Below are 16,897 nucleotides of genomic sequence, written 5' to 3'. Positions count from 1 at the left end.
CCAGCCCCCTCCCCAAAGGTTAGCGAGCCCGCAGACAGGCTGGCTGTGTTTGTCACTGGAGTGTGACAGAGCCGAGAAACGAAAGCGCCCCCCCGCCGCAGCGTCTGAAAGATTAAAGGGCAGCCTCGCGTCCGTGCCTGAGCCCGGGTGTCTGCCCAGCGCCCCTTCAACAGGCACCACCGCTCTAAGGGAGCCGCGTCCCTCTCCACCTTCCCGCTCTAGAGGCTGCGTTCGGAGCATGAAACCGGCGCGGCCCGGGACCCGAACGAGCCTGAGACGCCAACAAGACAAGCCCCGCGCGCTGGGAGGGAACCAGAGTGCGGCGCGCACGCCAGGAATCGCTGCCCCCACGGGCAGTGAGCGCCGAGCTCGCCAGCCAGTCCTCCCACAGCTGCAGCCATTGGCCGGCGGCCGCAGCAGTCAGCGGGGCGCTGCAGGGCCCGCTTCTCTCAGCCACACGGCTTGAGCAGCTCTGCTCGCACTGCCGCTCCGGCGGGGGGCCCTAACGGGACACGGAAGCGCCTGCCGAGCGCTGTTCCCCTCCCAGCCTTGTACTGCTAAATGAGGGCCTGCATCCCAGATTGGAACCAAACACCACGGTACCGACTGGACACCAGCGTGGTGTGGTGTCCCTCGCCAGCCCTGCGCTCGGAGTCCCTGTGCCGAGGGTCTTGCAAGCAACGATGCCCCCTTTCGTAAAGGCATTAAACTACTCGTGAGTCAGTTTTCCTGGGCTCAAAATAATGGCCAGTGCCAAGAGAGGACCCCCCCCCCAAATTCCTGAGTTTTAGGGTGGGTCTGTGGCTGAAGGCGCAGCATCAAGAGGTTACCAAAAGTAGCACGACAGCCAGCCTATTCCTGTTACCAACTTTTACTGAGGGTGGGAAGACCAAACTGCACTCCCAGAAGGATAAGTGCTAGAACTAAGGCACGGTAAGCTTGAGGCTGTAGCAGGCCTTGGCTTGAAGTGGTTTCCATTATGTATGGAGTTTACAGTTTGGTTCAATGGCTCTGATAATCCCCAACCATGACAGTTGTTCCAGCACCCTGCCCAGAAAAGTGCAAGGAAAAGTGAAAGGGAAGAGCCATGTGGAAATGGGGAGAAAGAAATGACAACATCCAAAATTTAAAAGAAGGAAGGTGCTTTGGGTAAAGTGGAACAGCTGTAATTGACTAACAGCCAGTTAGCATTCAGTAATTTGACTCCATCCCTGTAAATTTCTCCCATTGGAAAAGTCATGATGTGCCAATATACACAAAAGAAATCCCTGTTATGGTGAGTAGCAACTATTTAAAAATAAAAATATGTATGCCTATTTTTTCTAAATTTTGTACAGTTACTTTCAAAATCAAGCAAAATAGGATTGCCACTAATTCATACTGGAATTTGGTTTATATGCATGCTATAACAACATCACAACAATGAACTTAACATTTTTAGTAGGAGGCAGTTGTACGTTGCATTGCTCCAGGTACTCAAGCCACAAAAACTGTGCCTTGCAGCAGTATACCAATACTTTTTTTCCAAAACCAAACTCCTTAACATTGTGTAACATACAGATAAAATTTGAGCCTGAATGATGGAACTGATTTTTTGCCATATTAAAGTGCATGAAATCGACAGATGTATTGCATTAAAATAGTCCTCTCTAAGTGTAAATGCATAATTTTCCATAAAACAAATACTGCTTCATAGTTTTTCCTTCCTTAACCATTCAGCTGCTCATTCAGCTAAAACTCTTGACCTAAAAAGTCTTCATTTACTGTAGCCTGAATAACATCATGAAATCTTCACCTCTGTCGTGAAACTGCCCTACAGAAATATTTGTCAACATTTCATCCAAGAATACAAAAGTTAGTCCCAAATATTTTTTATCCTCAGGTGAAACTGAAATGCATAATTGTGCAAAGTTCTATTCCATATTTGTGGACTACCAGATGCATTTTACAACACTGGCCATATATGAAAGACAATTTTTAATATCTTAAAGCCAAAAGAATGTAAATGTTCAAGATGTCCAAGTGACTTAGGCGCCTCAGGGCCAGACGGGGGAAAAAAAAGATAGGTACCTGAAGATGCAATAGGCACCTAGCAGGATTTACACAAGTTCTGTATGATGTCATCTCTTTTGAAAATGTCATCCCAAAAAGTGCATACACTTGAGCAAACAGAGTATGATTATGATTCACAATACAAGATTTGCCAAATCTTGCATGTGCAGGCCAAATGTTTAGTGTAATGTTTTGCTTCATAATTGATTTCTAGCAAAATAATGGAGTAATTTTCAGTTTTCGTCACTTATCCAAGATTTTTTTTGCAATTCATAGAGCCATATGTTTGCATCCTAATGTGGGTATTAATGCTTAAAATAATATTTTAGAATTGCATTAAAATTTTGCAGAGTATCTGTTTAAGATTTAGAATTGATTTTAAACCTATAAAATCCAAAAGGGAAAAAAAGCAGTCAAGTGGCACTGTAAAGACTAACAAAATAATTAGTTTTCCAGGCCCAGCATCTGAAGAAGTGAGTTAACTCACGAAAGCTCATGCTCTAAACTTTTCTGTTAGTCTATAAGGTGCCACAGGACCCTTCGTTGCTGCTACAAAATAATTAGGTGAGTTTTTGTGGGACAGACCCACTCCTTCAGACCAGAGCCATACCAGAACAGACACAATATTTAAGGCACACAGAACCAAAAACAGTAATCAAGGTGGACAAATCAGAAGAAAAATGATCAAGGTGAGCAAATCAGAGAGTAGAGGGTAGAAGCCAGGGGGGAGGTCAAGAATTAGATAAAACCAAAGGATTTAGTTTTTCCATTCGTGATGATATTCTCTGGCCATTGTTAGAATTCTTGACTGGTATAACACAACGATTCACTCAATTAGTCTGCAAAGCTTAGTTGGCACTGCAGCCAAAAGCTTATTGATTAGACTGGAACAGCTTCCATTCTCATATCCAGTCATTTTCTCATACATTTGTTTCTCGATGAATATACATTTCAATCTGTCGTTTCATAAAGGAAGACAATTTCTTTTAAAATAAAAATGCTAAAAGCAAACAAAGCCATGAATCAAAACACACTAGCAACTAACAAAAAAAAAATGTAGGATTTGCTCAAGCAAACTAGGGGCTTCCAGCCAAAATTTTCCAAAAAACACAGGCTTTTAGTTAGGCTTTCTGAGACTATTTAGCAAATAAGGATAATTTTTAACAGGACCCTATAGGGAGTAAGGTGTGCAAATCTTTCAAAAGATCAGTGGGCATTAGATGCCTAACCATCTTAGGCCCCTTTGAAAATCCCAACCTAAATAAGCAACTGACTTCTGAAAATCTAACCTCTTGTTTAAATATATAATCACAAACTTCTGAGCTTAACTTTAGGCATCTGTGTCTGAAAAACATATCAAACTTTAAAGCAAACCCTTATTCATTTGAAGTGCCTACATCTATCAGATGTGCTGTCAGCTTTGGGGGGAAGATACAGTTTATACAAAATAAAAAAAATGAACAAGAGTGCTTTTACAGGTATAGCTACTACTAGTTCCCTGAATTAAATAAGCTCTCCCAAACAAAAACTCCCCCACCCCCAGTATTACTGCATTTAGCACTAGTTTTAGCATATAGCTATATTATTCAGAGATAAATGAAAAGTAAGTCGCACCCTAACTGACATAGCTATGCCAGCAAAAGTTAAGAAAAAAAATATTTTACCCTATCTAAATACTCACTTGGTGCCTTAAACCTAGATCACTTTATCTGTTAGTACTAAATCTGAAGTGTTCATACCACAAACAATTCTAAAAGATTGACTGAAGAGTCTCTAATACTGGTCTTGAGAATGCTATTTTTTCTTACTAGCACAGTAACCCGCTTTGGACAACCTATAAAAATAGCCAGTATTTGACTGGCTTAGCTTTTTTGTTTCAGGAAGAAGGGTTTCCTCGAAGATGGGGTTTATTTTTGAAAAAAACCCTGTCTACACTAACAACAACAAGTCCTGTGGCACTTTATAGATTAAGGGATAATTTGGAGCATAAGCTTTTGTGGGCAGAGACCCGCTTCATCAGATGCAACTGACAAAGTGGGTCTTTGCCCATGAAAGCTTATGCTCCAAAATATGTTTGTCTATAAAGGTGCCACAGGACTTCTTGTTTTTGAAGATTCAGACTAACTTGGCTGCCTCTCTGATCCTGTCTGCACTGCCTTTTTTCTTTCAAAAAAAATCTCTTCGGAAGGATTATCCAAATGAAGCATGAGATATGTAAATCAGTGCCTCATTTGCATTTTTATTTCCCTCATTTGCACTCTTCTTTCAAAAGAGGAACAAGTGTAGATGTAGCCTTAATGACCATTAAGGAAAATAACTCAATGGTTTGTTAAAAACACAGACTTTTAAGTTTCAAATTATTATGCACTTAGATTGTTGAAATTAAGTAGAATCAGAGCTTAACAGTCCATGTATAGTGTTCACCCAAAATCTAAATCTCATCTAACATTGATTTATATTAAAACTATTAAGTGTGAAACGGGATTCAGATTATGGATGAAAAATAAGCATTGACTATTAACTTGTTGTTACCCCTTTATTAATCATTACTATCTTTGGATCAATTTAATTGTTGCTACAGTCAGAACAGCTGAATACATTTAATAAGTGCAAGCTTAATCTTCCTAATTTTCACATCAGTCTCAAAATAAAATGTGCACATTAAATACCATCAGCCAGAGACGCTGTCAGTATTCACTGTAATTGTTTACTATAAAGCTGAAAATATTCTCCCTATTTTTAAGATATTTCCTAATGGAAAACTGAAGGAATATGAAATGAAATCATTACAGAACAGAATTAGAATATCTATTTTTGCTTGCTCAGAAGTTGTCTCTCCAAAATCCTGACTATTTGACCTGTATGACTGCGACAGGAGAATGAGAAACTGCTCAAAGCTATTTGAAATCATAGGGCTGGAAGGGACATTAAGGAGGTCATCTAACCTAGCCCCTTGCCCAAAGCAGTACCAACCCTAACTAAATCATCTCATACAGGACTTTGTCAAGCCAGGACTTAAAAACCTCTAGGGATGGAGATTCCACCACCTCTCTAGATAAAGCATTCCAGTGATTCACCACTCTCCTGGTGAAACAGTTTTCCTAATATCGAAACTACACCTCTCCCTCTGTAACTTCAGACCATTGCTCCTTGTTCTGCCATCTGTCGGCACTGAGAACAGCCTTTCTCCATCCTCTTTAGAGTCGCCCTTCAGGAAGTTAAAGGCTGTTATCAAATCACCCTTCCGTCTTCTCTTCTGCAAACTAAATAAGCCCAAATCCCCCAGCCTCTTTTCATAGGTCATGTGCTTCAGCCCTTCACTGGACCCACTCCAATGCATCCACATATTTTCTACACTGGTGGGCCCAGAACTGGACACAATACTTCAGATGTGGCCTCACCAGTGCCAAATAGAGGGGAACAACAACTTCTCTAAATCTGCTAGAAATGCTTCTCCTAATGCACCCAAATATACCGTTAGCTTTCCTGGCTACAAGAGCACACTGACTCATATCCAGCCTCTCATCCACCATAATCCACAGATCCTTTTCTGCTGCACTGCTACTTAGCCAGTTGGCACCCAGCCTATAACAATGTTTGGGATTCTTCTGCCCCAGGTGCAGGACTCTTCACTCGTCCTTGTTGAGCCTCCTCAGATTTTTTTTTTGGCCCAATCCTCCAATTTACCTAGGTCACTCTGGACCCTACTCCAATGTATCTACCTGTCCCCCTAGCTTAGCATCATCTTCAAATTTACTGAGGGTGCTTAGGTTTCCTCAAAAGCATTCCCACCTCTGTTTTATAGTAACCAAATATTAACCTGTTACATTTTTAAACAGCACTACTCTATAAACTGGGTATGTCTACACTGGAAGCACTTGGCTACAGAAGTGTTTGTCAGAAGATATGTTCCGACAAAATTTATGTCAACTGATTGTGTTTACACATAAAAATAGATCGATCTTTGGATCTGCTATTTTGACAAAAGGGCCCCCTGGTATTTTTGTCCACAGTTTTGGTCTACAAAATGCATTTTGCGTGTACATGCTCCACAAATGTTTTTGACAAAACTCTAGTGTAGACACAGTCACTGTGAGATGATTTAAGGGTGATCATGTAAGCCAGGGATTCCCAACCTAAGGGTCAGGACCCTAACATAGGTCGCGATTAGGTTTGTTAAGGGTCCCCAGCAGCTCGGAGCTGCATGTGCCTCTAAAAGGCACCATTTGCAGCTCCTTAGTGCTGCCACATCCAACAGCCCTATCAATAGAGAAACAATTATGCATTACAAAGACAGCTTCTCCACCTTTGACATTCATAGTAATCACAGTCAAGCCACTTTATAGACTCTTGCAGTAAGTGATTTTTGCCCCCCCCACTCCTCCCCTTCCCCTTGTTGCCCCCCTTCTGTTCTACATAGCTGATTTGTCAGTTTTAATTTTTTATTTGTATCTCCTCTGGCCTCTGAGTATGACCCACAGCCTCTGAGTGTAACTCCCCCCAAGTTCTCCAGCTTTTGAGTGTGGGATTTAAGCTGGGGAAGTTGGAGGGAGCAGTTTGGGGATGAGGGTCTTTCCCCTACTACAACTCATATCAACTATAATAAAACAATGTAGTGTTATTTTATTAAGGTATTTTCCCTTTTTCAATGAAATAATTACTATGAAGATATAAACATGAGGGGGAGCAATTTTATATTCTTGACTGAGCCTCAGAATTAGCTAGGTACACTAGGGTGCACTGTTTCCCCCTGCACCTCCACCCCTATTTTAGAATTGCCTTGGGTCACCAAGTCTTCCTAAATTGTCAAAGTGTGTCCCTGTCTGGAAAAGGTTGAGAACCACTGAAAAGCTGATCTTTGTGACTGGATGCCCTGTACCAATGCCCCACTGAAATGAAGTCAGTAAGGCTCTCTAAAGTTTCCTTCTACCTGTATAAAAGTCACACATCTTAAAGTTAAAAACATGGCATTTTGTTTTTATTAACAAAAAATTTGAAAACTTTCTCATATACATTATTTCAGTATAAAATGGAGTTGATGGTGATGACACTTAATTTTACCCTGGCAGAAATGAACAGGAGCTTGCTAATCCTAGGTCATAGGGAAGGAGTAGGGATGGTTGCCTCACAGAAAGTATTTCCTTGTCTATACAAGCAGGCAGTGAGCTGTGGAAATGTCTATGCAAGCTGTCAGCAGGATACCAGCAGCTTCCTCTTCATGTTTTTATCTAGTTGATTCTGGAAAAGGAATCAATAGCACCTCCTAAAATGTTTCTCCTTTTCATCGCTTACATGAATTCAGGTGTCTTCAGAGATCTGCAAGCCCAAGTCTTTATAGATAGAATTCTGAAAAGGCAAATAATACACAGCAACACTAACACTAGGCAGCCAGTAAACATGCCCACTCTTACCAGAGACATTATTCTCTCATCTAAAAAGTAAAAATTCATTCTTTTTATAGAATAAGTGTAAGTTCTTGATCTTGATGGTAAGGCAGCTAACAGATCTTCAGATGAGAAATGCATTTATATGTTACAGACTGACAAATCTTAAAATTATTGGAAGCTGAAATGATATTCTCATGGAGGTCTTTGTCTTGAACACCATTAACAAGAATGGCGTGGCTTGCCTTGACCAGACAGCAAATGCCATATAATAAACAGCACAGTCTGACAGTAATTAGCTGTATGAATAGTAAGTGTTTTATATCTGAATTATATTAAATGTTAGTATTAAGAGAATCCAAACCATTCTTTCTAATCTAGCAGTTGTCAAAGATGCATTAGATAATGCAAATGCAACAGGATGTGATGCCAACTGATATACATGAAACTGAAGTTTTTCAGTCATCTAATAAAGAACTCACTCATCCCTGCAGAAATCGAAGCCAAGAGATAAAACTGTTGACTTTGATAGATGCCAAATATCAACATGCTTTCTGAACAAGAGTATGAGGACATCAGCTGAAATTAAAGTTGAAAAACATTGTTTGAAAATGCATAGGGCTTTTCTGACAGACCAATCAGATCTATTCCACAATCACGTCCTTAAAAAACAAGAAGTCCTGTGGCACCTTATACACTAACAGATGTTTTGGAGCATAAGCTTTCGTGGGGGAAGACCCGCTTTGTCAGATGCATGGAGTGGGTGGGTTTCAGAGAAGAGTATAAAGAGGGAGTCTCAGTCAAGGGGAGGGCCAGAGTTGACAAAGTCTCTTCTGTCACAAAGGATGTGACACATTATCAGCAGTTCATGTGGAGTTGTGAACATCAAGAGATGAGAAATCAAGTCAGTTCAGTCAGGGAGGATGTGGCCCATTATCAATAGCTCATCATGTCCTTGCTTTCCTTAAAATAATATACAGTAAACGCTTCACACACAGCTTCAAGGTGCACGTAACTCGCTTTAACACAAGTTAAGTGCAGCTTGACGCTGCTCTGCAACCCCTTCTCCCTGCAATGCTGCATGCTTCTTCTGTAATGACAGCTCATTGAAAAATGTTTACAAAACAACACTGAAAAACACAAGTCTCTTAAAAAAATTCCTCTTTCCAGAAAATTGTGCTTTCTCCATAATGTAATAAAGACAGTAGTGAATTACGTTGCACAAACAGAAATTATGAACGAACATGTTAAACCAACAGAGTATCTCATGAAAATTCCAAGTGACAGATTAAGTAAGAGTCAAAAATCAAACCACAAGCATATTGCAGGCTCTACTGTACTTCTCTGTGGAAATGAATTTCTTTATGTAAACAAAATTTACATGCATCCTAAGTAAAAAAACTCCAAAATATCAGTCATTTTGTAAATTGCAGTTATTGCCAAAAACCTAAATACTTTCACTGGAAATTTACAATGCAACACAACATGCTTTAGAATCTTATTTCTCAGGTAAAGTTAAAGAACTGTACAGAACACATATGCCAAAGATAAGAAATCAAAGACTGCCTACTCATCTTACATGACATCTCTAAAATGTCTTCAGATTACAAATAGGTGTATTTTCTAAAAGAAAAAGAGACAAACATGGGATATTATCTCAAATATGTGGAGATGAATTTGTTTGGCTTTGGCAAATAAAATCAGATTATCTGAGTGTGATGCATTAGTTGAAGAAAAAATATAAAATTTGAAATCCAGTGTAACATCAAACAGTAAACTTTAAGGAATTGTTTTCTTTTGGGAGAGAGAAAAATCTTCTTTTTCTTCAAAAAAAGGATTTTTATTTAAATCTGATTTTTTGCTTTTTTTTAAAAAAAAAAAAAAATCAATAAAATACTAAATATCTCACTTAAAAATAAATTACAATTCACTCCTCACAAACATGCTACACATACACTTAGTCTCACAAAAATGAACTAATGGCTCTAAGTCTGTCCAGCACCACTACTAGTTCTTGCCTCTTGAAAGTTCTAAGCTTTCAGTTTCTGCTTATAAGCAAACTAAAAAGTCACACATGGAAAGAAAATACAGGCTAGATGGGATTATTTTTTGTTCTGTGCTTATGTGGTGGTAGACCTTGGCCAAGCACAGCAAAGGAGTTAGTTTAAACATTTTCTTAAAGACAGCAAGACAGACAATATATAGAAGCGGGTGGAGGCAGCAGAGAAAAACAGTGGAGTGGACTAGAAACAAAAATGGAAGACACTATTCAGCACACACACAAAGTTTCTTATATTCTCCCACACTGACACCACATAAAAACTGTCATATCTTCTGGATGTACCAGACCCTATCTGGGAATATTCTGAAGAAATTCATTTCCTGAATAAAAAAGAAAACATATCAAGCGTAAATACTGGATGATGATGCAGTGTGTAGTTTCAAGTACGAAACATAAGAAAAACAGCCTACTGGGAAAAATGATGTGGATATGGCTGAGTGGATCACCTGGTTACCATACAAGAACGATGAGAACCATTGATCTGTAAGGACCTTTGTTCATCAGACCACTCCACGTGTTCACCCAGAACTAGACCAAGGGAATTGGCGGACTGAACTCTTTCCATTCTTCTCGGCCAGCAGTATTGGAACCCGGAACTAGTCAGCTGTTTTCTAGTTCCACCCACCTGGGCTGTTTAACAGCCATTTCTGGACGTCTGGGAAGTGGCTATGAAGTGCTAACTGAGAGGTACTTCTGTCCGCATTTTCCCCGCTACATTAAAACTACGTACGAGTGAAATTTGTGTAAACAATTAACGTATCACCAGCTGCCCCGAACAGCCTTCATTGAGTGGACAGAAAACGGCGAGAGACGGAAAGAGGGAGACGAGGACTAGTGGTAAGCTGCAGGCGCTTACGAAGAAGGACTCCCTCTTTCATTTAGGGCGCAGGAAAAGCACTGCCTGCAACCGTACGCCGAGCCGCGAACGCCCGCCCCTCCGTCGAGCCGGAGGCGGCGAGACAAGCAGGCCGCTCCTACGCACTTTAACCCGCTCTGCTCACGGATTTTCAAGGGCAGACGCTCCGCTGAAGCTTCCCGGGGCCCAGGAGCCTTGGCGCGTTGCTCTTGCGGGGAGCCCTGGGAGTCCCCGGCCAGGGCAGCCTTCAAAGCCAGCCCAGGCGCCGCGGCAAGGGGCGGGGCGGCTCGGCTCGCACAAAGTTTGACAGCAACTTGTAAGTCACCCCTCAGCAGGGGGCCGCGCTCCCCCCACCCCGGCTGCCTGGTGCCTCCCGCAGCGAGCTGAGCGATTCCCACCGGCCGCGCGCCCGCTCACCGGTGACTGCCATGTAGTTCTCCCGCCCGCACGGGGGCGGCTCCTCAGCGGCTGCACTCCGAGTTTTCTTCACGACTGGCGGCGGCGGGGCAGAGTAGCGCCGGGACCCGGCCCAGTTCTTCCGCTTCATGGCGGAGGCGGCGGCAGCGGCGACGCCGCTACGGGGGACGCGAGGCGGCCGGGCTCATCTCCGCTCTGCTGAGCCGCTCCCCCAGCCGGGGCTTGGGCTGCCGGACGGGACAAATCCCGAAGCCACCCCGAGCAGCGGCAGCTGACGCTTCTCCGCCCCCTCCCCGCGGGGGGGGGGGGGGGCTTCGCGTCCCCTCTACGGTGTCTCTGATTGGGTGGTCGATGCATGACGTCACCGTGACAGATCGCACCGCTGAAGTGACGTCATAACGCTAAACGACAATTACGGGTGTGCGCACGGCTGGAAGACTTTCCCACTGCACGGGCAGGCACCTCCGGCTTCTATCCTGCACATGCCGGTCCCGCTGCAGGGGAGACTCCTGGTAGCACTCAAGAGGTGCACTGCCCCAGACAGCCTTGCCTCAAATTTTTTAAATGGGGGGGGGGGGGCAATATATTCCCCATGCTCCTTTGGGCTGCCCTTCCTGCAAGCTCTGGCCCAGTTACTGCTTGCCAGTGCCCCTTCTCGTGTATCGCTACGTGAATGCACACCTACCTGTTGATTGTTGTGTCTGGTATCACCCTGCTGGGAGGCTTCAAAGCCAGTTTGTCAAGCACCCTTCACACATCATAAAATGTTCCTTCCCTTTCCTATATCCCAAACCCAGACCACTATGCAGCACCCTATGCACCCATTAGGGTGACCATACAGTTTTTCCAAAAGGCAGGGGCTGGCATGGCTGCTCACTCCAGCTCTACCTGTCCTACCCCACACACAGGGCTAACATCACCTCTTGCCCATCCCCACACATTCCTCTTCACCCCACTTTTTCACGAAAGTGGGCATTTGTTCCATTTGTTTATAGTGCTTACCAGAAACACTCTGTACAACTCAAAAGGGTTAAAATTTGGAAGTCTCAACTACTGGGCAGTTTACCCTATACAAGTGTGTTAAGATTAATGAAAAATATAAACATTTTATTGATTTTTCTATTTACATTGATCATTTTGAATGCCAAGTATATAAAGGTAAAATTTCATTATGGACTTCTCATTTTTCTATATTAAATGTGGGCAGGGAGGGCACCAAAGTCAGAGTTTGCCTACAACACCAACTTGAGCCAGCTCTGTTTGATAGATATTCAATGTAACTGTAGCTGAGCTGTAATGATATTAACATTTTAAGACACAGTATGGCGAGCATAGGCATTTTTAGTACTTCCATTGAGTCAGAAGGTCAGAACAACGACCAATAAAACAACTCTCTGAAATGGTAGTTTTCCAGGGCATGTTTGCTCCTGAGGTCGCAGCCCTGTGTGTGCTTATTATCTTTCCTTGTCGTCAATAGTACTTTCTGTTTGCTCTCCATGCTTTGCTGCTGTGGGTTTAGACAGGTACTCCTCACTATATACACTGTAAATTTTCTAATTCCCTTCAGGCAATAATTCTTATAACAACAACTAGGAGTTAGTTTGTCATCAGATCTTTTATTAAAACAACACTAGATCTCCTAGTGTAAATGTAGCCTCTGATGAGTTTGGTCCATTTTGTGTAATGGCATGTCCACCTTAAAAGATTATTGTAGTATCATGATATAGTGGAAATGGTAGGTTTATTAGCTCACATAACATCATTTGCAAAGCCTTAGCCGGATCCTGATTTATGGGCCTGAGCCTACAACCACTACTCGGGATTTTGACTGAAGTGGGATGGCATGTTTAAGGGCATGATTCTCGTGGTCTTACTGCTTATATAATTCTATTAAGTTTTAATGGGCCTACCTTCAGCATAAGGTATTACTCAGTGTAAACCATACTGTCAGAAATGAGCTTGGCAGGGTTTGCAAATACTTAGTGCCTTTCAGAATTGGGCCCAAAGTGAAGGAAGCTTCCTGTGTGATTCTTGCAACATGCAGCTGACAGTAAAGGCCAGCCTTGTTGCAGCTGTCTTCTGTCCACTACTTCTTTCTAAAAACAGATTTTCAAATATATCTCCATTTTCAAAAAATACAATTTAGAAATTATGGTTTTAACATTTGGAAAATGAAGACACAACATAGTTGAAAGTAGTTATTCTTACATGAATGTGTCTTGTCTTTGTGGTACTCAAATAAATTTGTATAAAAATTAAATGTGCAGTTCAACACAGTGGCTGCTAATTAAGAAGTCCCTGGTGGCCAAAGGTGTTTCTGAAGTGCCCTGCCTCTGTTTTCCCCTTCTTCAGCGCTTGTTAAACAAACTGCACATTCTTTTCATCATCAATCACAATCTAAGAGTCTGGTTTTATTAACACAGAGTTCCAGAATATCAAACAAAGCCAAAATCTTTCATCCACCCTTAAGCTGGGCACAACCCCTTCTCCCTGAGGTGCTGTCCCTGCCTACCCTCTGAGCCCCTAGGCTGCCTTCTGCGCCTTTTCCAAAAATGAAAAACAAAACTTATCACTGGATCTTTTCACCTAGGCTATGTCTAGACTACAGGTTTCTGTCAACAAAACTTCTGTCATCAGAGTGCACATCCAGATTACAGATCTCTCAGAAGCGATCTGCTGGTTGGGAGCATTCTGTCGACATCCCTCCACACCTCATTCCACACTAGTTACAATTCTAGGAACCATTACAGAAGAGACTCTCTCCCTGTAACTTCAGTGTAATCGTTCTTCCTTCAAGATCTGCCCACACAGAGGCTTCCTTGGATCCTTTAACTGGCTCATCTAGTAGCACCTCCTCTGGCACAGGGGCACTGGATTGCTTTAATCACCAGGGCCTGTCATCCTGTGACATAAGTTTAGACAAAACAAAACAGCAGTAATGTAGCACTTTAAAGACTAACAAAATGATTTATTTGATCTCATGAAAGCTCATCACCAAATAAATCATTGTTAGTCTTTTAAGTGCTACCTGACTGCTGTTTTGTTTTGTTAGAATACAGACTAACAGGGCTACCTCTCTGTTACTATAAATTTAGACAGTTTAAGTGTAGTTACTGAAAAGCAGAGCTTTTTTTCCCCTCCCCACAGCTCCATCTGATGGCCTGTAAAACCTCTTGCTGAGTATATTCTGCCATCTGCTGGGTATGCAGTGACTGTCTCCTGCTGGTTTGCTCACTATTCACTGTCAATTTTTTAAAAGACATATTTTCAAAATTAATTTGAAACAAGTTCAAGACATCAAATTATGATCAGATTTTGCAAAACATTTCACATTATTGTTAACATGGGCAAATTGCTGCGTCTGCACAGAGCTCCACTGAAGTCAGTCAGGCTCTGTGCAAATGAAGTTGGTAACTCACAGACAAAAAAATGCAGTTTGAAACTTTAATTTTCTGGCCTACTCTGTGTGTTCTCTTGTCCATATTATTGTAGAATTTCTGCATTTTTTAAATTATTTTAGAACTTCCATACTGGTTTAGAGTTTTTAAACATCAAATGTTGTAATTGATACATTTTTACAAGGTAGCATGCTGATTTTACAGTTATGCTCTGCTCTGCCACGTAAGAATTTGATTTATGACTCAGGTTCCTTACCTTCCAGGCCAGCAGAAGGTAGAAGTACTTTGCATCACTCTCTAAGGTCAAATTTAGCAGGTCTAAGAGCAAGGATTATAGGATCCAAAAGTAAAATTGTCACTTTCATCTGAGCAAAAAGTAAATTTTAGCCCCGTCATTCCATGTCACACTATCTCACAACTTTATACTGCACCACAGACTGTATCACAGCCTGGTGGACTTTGTTCTCTTTCTGCTGTTGTGCTGGTTGTTTTCTCTCCTTGGTCTCTAGTTCTCATGTGGTAGCTCCCTGGCTCCTCGTGTCAGTTCCAACTTCTCACTTCATTTCCCTGTCTTCATTACTCCTCCATCTTTCATCTGCAATCTTTTCCCCTCATTCCTTCAAACAAGCAGGACATCAATCAAAAGAGGCATAGCAGAATCAGACTCGCAGTGTGAAAGAAATGAGTGAGCACTCCGGTATTGTTGGTGAGAGAAACAACTTTTGAGGTACAAAGAAGGGAGAGAGCTCTCCACCGACATCATAAAACCAGCTCAAAATTATGCACATAAAATTTTAATTTTGGTGAGGAATTCCCTCAGCTGTGCTCCCGTCTGAAGGATGCTTCAGAGAGGGAGAAGAATGCCCAGCCCACTCTGGCCAAGCTGCTGCCTGGCTCCAGGGGAGGGAGCTGTTTTCCTAGGGCAGGGCTTCCCCTCCCTGCCCCATAGTCTGCACTTAGCTTATAGTATATGATCTTGGTTAGATATTAAGAAGCCATGATAGTCTAGCTAACTGAGGCCTAGAAGGATCTGTGTGTCTCTATCTTTCCTGTTAGCAGTAACACAAGGGCCCTGCCCGGGAAACAGGGCACGAGGGGGGAAAGCTTGGGCAAATTAACTTTCCATATGTAGGTTTAAGGTCAGGCTAATAATGGTGTGTCATATCAGTCTGTGCCATCTAAAAGAACCTCTCAGACATCAAAATATGCCCGAACTTTTCATCACTTATAGGAAACAACATAAGATCATCTGATAAATTCAGGTAAAGGGGCCTGGATGGGAGTTTCCCCTTGAGCTCTTTCTCAAAAACAACAGGATGAATAGAATAAGGTCATCAAAAACACAGGGGTCTCAGCAGGTATTCAAGATTTGATTAGGTCAGACCCTTATTTAGTCAACATGAAGGAAAAGGGTGTAAAAATCCTTTGGGAGAAACAGACGGTAGCGTAGAAGAACACTCAACGCGTGTTAAACTGTGCCAGATGGATCCGCACCAGCGGGGTGCCTATCACCCCAACACCCTCTCTCTTCTCTCTTTTCTTTATTATTTCCTACTCTTGCTATTTCCTAGAACTCTCTGCTAATTTCATGCTTTTCTGAACCACTGCAATAACTCTTTTCTGACAGATGGAAGCGAGCTGGTCTTGGAGTCTAAAAAGCTCAAAAGGAGTCAGGGAGTATTGCATCCTGTTTACCTAGTTGAGGTTTAAACCATAAATGCATTTAGTAAAACAACAGGTATTGCTTAGAGATATTGTTAAGTAAGATCTTTTCATTGTAATCCAAGTGCTAACCGTGATTATATATATGTATATATATATATAGCAGTGTGTATTGGTTAAGTGCTGCATACGTACCATTGTGCTGTTAAATAAACAAACCATAAGAGCTGCTAAAATCATTGTCGGTGTACTTACTGGAAATCCTGAAAACTCACCTCCGGCTTCACTGTTAACTCGGGGAAGGTGTGAGCCTACAATCTTCAACTTTAAGTCAGACTGGTGAGCCTTCCCAAATTTATATATCCATATATCTTGCTACCTTTCACCCGGGTCAACACCCCTGCCCTTGTGTTTCCAGTAAGTGGCCCTCCAATTCCTGTTCCCTCTCCTTCCTAGGAGAGAGTAGGAGTTCAGTGCAATGTACCACAAGGTGGATCAGAACCCTGGGAGACCCACTGGCTGCAAGAACTTTTGCTCAGGACATGGGCTGCAAGGTCAGCCCCCTGGGCACTGGCCTAATTAGGAAGAGCAGGTACTGCACTGCTCATTCCTCTGCACCTGTCTCAGGCATGCAGCTGCTTGGGCCAGGGAGGCAGGCTCACTGACAGGTGGGGCAAAGAGGGCAGTTGCCCCAGGGCATGATGATTGAAAAGGACCTGGGGCTGTATCACTGCTATTGCAGCAGTGGTGGCAGCTGGAGCCCCAAGCCCTTTAAATTGCTACCAGAGCACCACCGCTCTGCATACTCTACGCAGCTCTCAAGGTGGGGGAGGGCCCCTTGCCATGGCATGGGCAGTGCTCAGGGCTGGGTAGCTGGCTTCACCCCTTCCACCTGAGTGCCCACCCCTTTTGGGGCATGGAGCCAGGCCTCCCCACATACACCTGGCCCTGGGGACCAGTGAAAGCAGATGGCCTCTCTGAAAGGGGGGAAACAGGGTGGACAGCTCACAACTGTCTCCTGCTCCTCCTGAGCCTCTGGCCTGTGAGCTTGTGCCACTTGTCTCAG

General features: G+C 42.7%; 1 protein-coding gene across 15 annotated transcripts in view; it reads right to left on the bottom strand.

Moving 5' to 3' along the window:
* Positions 1–16,056, bottom strand: part of CDC14B (cell division cycle 14B) — a 166,527-nt gene extending 150,471 nt beyond the window's left edge. For 14 of the 15 annotated variants that reach the window (XR_012645701.1, XR_012645702.1, XR_012645698.1 and 11 more), the window contains exon 1: positions 10,772–16,056. Coding sequence is in view for 8 of the 15 variants with exons in the window: in XM_074995105.1 (XP_074851206.1) it covers positions 10,772–10,901 (130 nt within the window). In the remaining 7 variants the exon portion in view is untranslated. The remainder of the gene's footprint in view (positions 1–10,771) is intronic. The other variant, XM_074995106.1, reaches the window with a different exon arrangement.
* Positions 16,057–16,897: the final 841 nt, after the last annotated feature.

Source organism: Carettochelys insculpta, chromosome 5, assembly GCF_033958435.1.
Source record: "Carettochelys insculpta isolate YL-2023 chromosome 5, ASM3395843v1, whole genome shotgun sequence".
Taxonomy (NCBI): Eukaryota; Metazoa; Chordata; order Testudines; family Carettochelyidae; genus Carettochelys; species Carettochelys insculpta.
This window is presented reverse-complemented; position numbering and strand designations above follow the sequence as displayed.